The following is a 7,845-nucleotide window of genomic DNA, read 5'->3' on the forward strand; positions in this document are numbered from 1 at the left end:
TTTTTTTCAACATTAATAATATTCAGAAATTTCTCGAGCAACAAATCAAGTCAGCATATTATTCCCTCAGGTAGATTCCATGTTTTGTTTTTTGTTTTTTGCGTGGCTGGATGGATGTTGGACTTATATGAACAATAATCACGTTGTTTGAATTCGCCAAAATAAAAACTGGACAGTGATTGTAAAGGGATTTGCCGTTATAGCGTGAGTCCGGATCGAACCGGGAGCGACCAGACAGCAGAGGATTCTGTTTTGTCAAAAAATAATGATTTTGATTTGTCACACAAGAATTATTAATTCTCAGTTTAGAGTTTGTTATTCGTATGGTCTGATGCGCGTGAGTAGGCTGTGATTGTATGATGACGGTGTCATGATAATTCTCATGTGTCGTGTTGCTGCTGTGTCTGTGGTTAGATTATTGCAGTCAATAAACGGGACGAATATATTAATCCTAATATACGGGACGTCGGGCCGGCTAACACGTGACAGCTAGCAACACAACTTTTGCTAGCAGAACTAGCCGCTAAAGTTACCTCAGCACCTGCTTCGCCTTTGAAGCACTCGGCTTCAATTAATCGATGTGCTTCTGGGGAGTCACTGGGTGGGAGTCTGGGAGAGGATCCTCTGTTCTGGTAGCGAGTGGGTCTTCATCTCTGAGTGCCACCTTTTTGGATGTGAAGTTTGTGAACCCAAAGTGGGTGAGTGATACACTCTGGTTAAGCTTTCGCTTGCTAGCCATTTTTAGTATGTTTTCTCAACGTTCTTCGGCGCATATGGCTAATTTGCATACGTGCACAGGACTGGCTTGCTCCGCTTGGCAAAAAATAGAACATATTTTTGATTGTGAATAAATGTTTTGAATTCTGAATACTGGACACGGCGAGCCCCCCCCGGACTCCCCCGTATTTCGCAGTATGGTTGTCGGTACTAAGTTATTAATGATGGTTATTATTCATATCAATGTTAAAACAGTTTTTGCTAATATTTTGTGGAAACCATGATAGTTTTTTTTCAGGATTATTTAAATGATTAGAAAGTTCAAAAGAGTAGCATGTATTTGAAAAAGAAGTGACCAAAATCTCTAAAAACCTTCCTTTAGGGACGTCCTCGTTTGTAAAACTAAAACTAAAGTAATTAAAGGCTTTTTAAAAATGTAAAAATGCAGAAAGTTTTGTGTGATGGGTAGGTTTAGGGGTAGGGTTAGTGTAGGGGCATAGAAATATACAGTTTGTACAGTATAAAAACCATTACGTCTAGGAATGCCCCCATTCAGATAGACAAGTAAGTTAATTGTTTGTGATTGTTTGTGGTTCAACGCAATATTGTGGTGGCAAAATGTAAGTAAAGTCCCCACATGAAAACCCAACCTGTGTGTGTGTGTGATTTTATTATTGTAAAATCAATAATATATTTGAAACTCATATTTATTTAATGCAGTACCACAGTCAATTAAAATAAGTGAACTGGAGACAAATGTATCAAATATTTATTAAATTATATGTGGGTGGCCTGCAGTAAAATACTCCCTATACTAATTCTTCTACATTTAAACTAAAACAAACATTAGCGTCTTTTACACATGTAGCCTATAACATAAATCTCTCTCACTCTCACTCACTCACTCACTCACTCTCACTCTCTCTCTCTCTCTCTCTCTCTCTCTCTCTCTCTCTCTCTCTCTCTCTCTCTCTCTCTCTCTCTCTCTCTCTCTCTCTCTCTCTCTCTCTCTCTCTCTCTCTCTCTCTCGCGCGCGCGCGCGCGCACGCACACACACACACACACACACACACACACACACCTCTACGCCAGGCTTACATTGGAGGAATTGGGTGAGGCTGAACATGAGAGAAGCATAAAAACTTTAAAATGATGGAAGTCTTCATATATGTAAAGCCAGACATAAAGTACAGTCAATGTCCTCACACAGTCAAACAAAGGTTTTATATTATCCAATAGTATTAAATCCCCCTGTTTATTTTAGCCCTGCTTTTACATAAAACAACAATTCAGGTTTTAATTGCAGAATAAGAACGAGAAAAGTAAAACAAAAACAATTTTGATGCAAACAACAATTCCTAACACATCTACATATTTTTTTATAACATACATTTTTGTCTAAAATAATGTGCATTGAGTTAATAAGTTAATACAAACAATAAGTACAGTAGTGAAAAAGAATACCTCAATAAAATGGCTTTAATAATGATATTTAACAATGAAGTGAAATGACCACACTTGCTCATTGGCTTTCAACCTGTATCACAGTGCCAACTTTTTTTCCAGTGGAAGTTTTCCAAATAATCATTGAAGTCTCTCATAACAACATACATTCTCTGCCCTCATTTTCTGGTGATATTGCAGATTTTGAGCTCATAAAAGAGAACATAAGCCTGGTTGGACTGAAGCTTCTCCTCTGATATTGCATCAACACTGAGAAAAGAACAGAACATTGTCTTCGGCTCAATGAATCAAAATAACTATTAATCCCTTTTTACAAAAAAAAAAAAAAAACAGAATGTCATTGAACAAAGAAATACAATTTTTCTATATTATCTCTAATAGGAGAAAATTACTATTCTTGTATTGTGAGAATTTCTCAGTGAATTGCCCTTTAAATACCATAGTTTTATTGTATAGAGAAGGTCAGAGCAAAAGCTGCACCCACCATGAGTCATTATAGTAGCACCAGCCCTCCTCCTCTCGACATGCGGCTGTGTAGTGACCCATATTTACTGTTCCCGAATGATTGCACACTGCATACAGATCATACAGCACTGGACCTGAAAGCAAACATTCAGCCATATTGCGCACACCACTAAACATAACAATATTCAAACTTTATCATGTATAAAGTTAGTACATTATACTCATTCTTGTTCTCACCACAGTCAACGGGTCCAAATGGCCCCAAATCCAGCCCGGTCAGGGGGAAGGAAACGGACACTGTGCTTTTAGAGATTGAGTACCTTGACATGGTAAATCGATTCAAGTCTGAGATGGTAGGTTAAGTCAATGTTGATCAGCAAGTGTCTTTTGTGAAGCTCTGTACTCTGATTAAATGGATAGTTCACCCAAAAATTATTTACTCAACCTCATGTCATCCCAGATGTATATGACTATATTTCGATAAATAAACCATCTCTGTAAATCCATCAAATGCCATTGAATGGGTGTCGCTCGGTTGACGCTCGAAAAACCAAACACAGCAACCCCAGTGGATGAATCGATTTTAGAAAAACACTAATATTTGTCACTTTTTAAACTATTAATCGTTGCTTCCGGTCTACTGTAACAATCATGATAGGGATGTTGTGACGCATGACGTAAATGCAGAAGAACAGAGAACCGCGTTTTATAGTTAAAAAAGTTACAAATATTACACACACCAATTGTTTTGCTTCAAAAGATTGCCTCAGAAGTGATTCATCCACTAGGGTCGTTTGGATTACTGTCACGATCGCCTATTCACCCATTTTTGCATTGTATGGTCTCACTGAGTTTGATTATTTTTCTAAAAATCTTTGTGTTTATCTGAAGAAAGCCACATACATCAAGGACGGCATGAAGGTGAGTAAATGATGAGAGAAATGGCATTTTTACGCGAACTTTCCTTTCAACTCAGCACTGACTAACTGAAAAGGATACGTATTACCAGGATTCTAGGAAACCTTTGGATGGTCAGTCTTTTTGTGCTCTCAGTGCGACGGCTACACCGCTCACACATCTAAGACACATACAAATCCACACGTATCAGCATAAAAGACCTTTTTCAATGCAAGAAAACTAGCCATGCTTTTTCACTTACCGGAGAGTTTTCTTTATCAAGTTTTTCCTCTTGTGAAAAGAGGTCTAGACAATCTTTCAGAGTGACAGTTCGGCCATAATCACTCTTCTGCAACACACACACACACAGAAGAATGACACATCATCCACACAACACCAGAAGGTGAGGACAGGGTCTGAGATTGTTACCTTCGGGATGGGGAGTGACAGGTCACAAAACACGTCAAAGGTGTTGGAGTAATGGGAGCAGACTGAACAGTGCAAGGAACTGCGCAGCTGACCAGAGAACAAATCTGTGAAAGGGAAAAATGTTTAGACACCAGGTGATCAGGGTTTAAGATGGACAAAAAGGAAAAAACATAACACAACATATCAATATTGTTTTTGTTTGTTTTTTACAGCAGATACTACACTATAAAAGACTTTCGTAAGTTATTAAAGAACCAAAAACATACCTCATTATATTAACAGCGCTGCTACTTACCAACAATTTTACTGTCATCCCTGTCAAGATGCCTCTGCCACATTGCAAAGGCCTCCTCTGAAATCCTGCAGGAGAGAACGAGGGATTTAGAGGACCTGAATGCCTCCAGCTCAGTTTGTTCCTCACAGGATCTGTCTCTTCGTGGAGTACCTGAATCGTGTGTATGTCGATTCCTTCATTTGAATAACTGCAGGACGTTTGGACGGGCGACGGTTAATTTCTGTATGTAGCCTGTCCAGGAGGAATCGCAAGAACTCCTGAGCATCTTGTTGACTGTGTGAGAGAAAGAAATGAGATTATATTATATACAGTACATAACAATTGCTGATATTATCGACAAATGTTACAGTCGACATGAAATCAAAATTTACCCTATTTATTTTGTTAGCGCATATAACTAGTTCACGCGGACTTTAATGCACTTACACATATTTTAAATATTGTGTTATTCAGAGAGGGTAATTTGTATTGAACATACCTATAGCCACTGAAATAAGGCACAGACTCTTTAAAGACACGATAAAACTTCCCAGGATTCACAGTGGTTTCCCCACCATCACATTCCCACAGGCCAGCCAAAACTTTAGAGAATTCTATGAGTAAGTCACAAACAAAAATATTACAAAGAGAGTGCCTTAGAAGAAATGTCTGATTTTAAAATCTTTAAATTGATACAACACATTTAATCAAATAAAATTTAATAAATAAATACATACATAAAAAAAAGTATTACAATAATAGATCAATTTGTGTTCTTTAAATAATCATGTTACCCCAAACCCATGGCACTCAAATTTTGAATTTCTGTACCACTACACCCCAACAAAGAATGTTTAAATGACAGCTGAAGTGTTCCTACCATTCATAAGCACAGGTTCTTGGTTGGAGTGCTTGTCCTGAATAAAGGCTTTCATCAGACAGTAGTCCCGAAGACTACGAGTGTGGGAGAGACACTGCACGATGGCATTGAGGAAACACTTAAAACAAAAGATATTGTGTGAATATGTATGGAAAACAATACCATTTGTCTTTGAAACGTGAGCATTACATCATATTTGTTAATTAGAACATACAGTATTTCCAACGTTACGCAATCCAACTTGTCCATTTCCCAGTTGCAGCTCTCTCTGTGGGATAAAAAAGTGACAGCAAATGACTGTCAGTGTGACTTCGTCCATTACATCACAAGCAGTGACAGGTTTGCCATTTACCGTCCCTCCTACAGTGATTGAGTGTCCATTTATAGATCTCTGATCCAATTAAAAAAGGGAGGGAAGACACTATCACACATGACACTGAGGTTAAGACCAGATATACTTAACTCACTGCATGGAGAACCGGCGGTGAGCACCTTTACAGGTGCCAAAACACATCTTTTTTTATATGAATTATCAAGCCTTTGGTTCTCAACATGTGTTGACAGGATAGGTCTATATATAATATGTGACACACTAATAAGACAGATTGTGTCAATGGCATAGCACTGTCTCACCTCTTTGTCCGTCACCAGCAGAAGTCCCATGATGGACGTGTATAGTACAGACTGTGAAATGTCAACGTTCTCTGGCTGAAGGCCGTTTCGAGAGACTAGGGTGCGGCACAAGGCCTGACACGAGTTATCCATTGCAGTGGATTCAGCTCTTGGCATTACTATGTCTTCATGCCACGCAACCTCACCAAGGAACCTGTGAGTGAAATAACAAATAGTGAAAACTATTTTGAATACATTCTTTACTAAGTGGTTTAAGCGGCTATACTGATTGTCAGTGTGCCGTGTGTTATATCAAAATGGAAAGAGTCTACATCATAAAACAAATCATTCTTAGATAGTACATTTTGCTGAAAACATTGGTTTTTGATTCAGTCCTCTTCCCAGCATGCACTGGAACATTAAACATTATTTTATATGGTCACATTGTTTGACAGCGTGTCAGTTTTGCAGTGATGGGAACTTGACATTTTAAGTTCAGTCTCAAAAACAATACCTGCTACATCATCTATTTTGACTGATTAATAAATTATGAATTGAGTGAATATAAAGAGAGATGATCAATCACTTGGCTTTAGAGAATGCAGCAGTTTCAATGTTTGGCTATTATATTTAGAAACATTAAATTAAAATATCATAACCATTTATAAAATTAATTATTTAAAAGGTATATTTCTCATTAAATGATTTTGCATTAATTACATGAAATGATCACACAAACATTTTGTGTACTCACCCTTAGAAACCCAGTATCGTCTCAACAATTTTTTTTTTGATTGATGGTCAGTGAGCGCCAGTGTTTCTGTCTAAACATCAAGCCCAATTTTAAAGCATTTAAACGTTATTGTCCTCTCATTACAGCCGCTGTTCAACTGTCTGTCCTGTCGCTGTGTTTGTGAACAAGCTTTAATCGTGGCTAATCTTTCCTCTCTCTGTAGGACCTTCTATAATTAGCCATGTCTTCTTCTTTGCTTAAGAACAGCTTTGACACTCAGAGTAGCATCTACACTCAACTCACAGTCACTATATTAAACTGAAGCAACTTTTATACAAAGTACCCACATTTGTTTACTATAAAAGGCACCCATTCAAACCTCTGTAAGAATATCACAGCCCTTATGAGTTTATGTCAAATACATGGTGTGCCTTTGTTACAATCTACCCCACTACCAGGGTTGTGTGTCTATGTGTGAAAATTCTCAATCAGTCACAATGGTGGGAACAGAATGTTGTTAAAGTGACAGTTCACCAAAGAAATTTTTTTTGTCATCATTTACTCACCCTCATGTAGTTCCAAACATGTATGAGTTTCTTTCTTCTGTTGAACACAAAATAAGATGTTTTACTAAATGTTAGTATCCAGAAAGTTGAGGGCACCCATTGACTTCAATAGTATTTTTTTCCCTATGGAAGTCAATGGCTACCGTGTTCTATGTTTAATTACCAACATTCTTTAAAATATCTTCTTTTGTGTTCAACAGAGGAAAGAAACTGGGAGAACTATCCCTTTGGGTGAACTAACCCTAAATTACAGGTTTGGTGGGCACAGAGACTGCAAAAACACTTTGGCTGGCATCCCTCTATCCGTATTTCTTTTTCATTTTCTATGCATTCTGTAATATTATTTTAAAGAAAATTTTATTTTTTAATGCAAGGGGTTGGTTGTAACACTTTCTAAAGTTGTTACAACACCCCATCCCTGTCAGCTATTGTTTAGCTAGCCATATTAGCATAAGGGTTTGAAATTAGATTAAAAATGCATCACATTTAGCCTGAGAACACTTTAGACAATTAAATCTAATATACATTAAATTATTTTATTTGTAAAAGTTTAAGTACCAAAGAAAATATAGTTTGACCAAAAATTACATTCTTACCACAAAAGATTTTTATTTTACTTTATAAAATAAAGTAAATGTGCATGTGCATTCCAGCCATTCTCTCCAATACCTATCTCCCAACAGCAGGAAGTGGGTAAATCACATGACTCCTAGCCTATCCCTGATTGGTGGAATTGTTGGTGTTAGATTGAGGGTCGAAAATAAAATAAATATAACAAAGTGAGTACATGAGAAGGAATGTCATTTAA

General features: G+C 37.3%; 1 protein-coding gene across 5 annotated transcripts; it reads right to left on the reverse strand.

The window, feature by feature from the left end:
• Positions 1 to 1,465: 1,465 nt before the first annotated feature.
• Positions 1,466 to 7,781, reverse strand: usp21 (ubiquitin specific peptidase 21). Of its 5 annotated transcripts, none has more exons than XR_013794849.1 (14): positions 7,634 to 7,781; positions 5,760 to 5,952; positions 5,341 to 5,394; positions 5,127 to 5,244; positions 4,746 to 4,860; positions 4,418 to 4,540; positions 4,268 to 4,332; positions 3,973 to 4,076; positions 3,806 to 3,892; positions 3,646 to 3,724; positions 2,884 to 2,991; positions 2,666 to 2,780; positions 1,765 to 2,430; positions 1,466 to 1,659 (listed from the first exon to the last, which is right to left on the reverse strand). XR_013794849.1 is itself a non-coding variant. In XM_079588400.1 (13 exons), exons 2-13 carry the CDS (start codon positions 5,913 to 5,915, stop codon positions 2,340 to 2,342), a joined length of 1,215 nt encoding a protein of 404 aa, XP_079444526.1. In that variant the 5' UTR covers positions 5,916 to 5,952; positions 6,493 to 6,962; the 3' UTR covers positions 1,466 to 2,339. The 5 variants fall into 5 exon arrangements, 1 of the variants encoding a protein (XP_079444526.1); XR_013794851.1 differs by lacking the exon at positions 7,634 to 7,781 and adding an exon at positions 6,493 to 6,962; XR_013794850.1 differs by having other exon boundaries at positions 1,466 to 2,430; positions 2,861 to 2,991.
• Between the last annotated feature and the right edge of the window lie 64 nt (positions 7,782 to 7,845).

Source organism: Phoxinus phoxinus (genome assembly GCF_949152265.1).
Source record: "Phoxinus phoxinus genome assembly, chromosome: 18".
Lineage (NCBI taxonomy): Eukaryota > Metazoa > Chordata > Actinopteri > Cypriniformes > Leuciscidae > Phoxinus > Phoxinus phoxinus.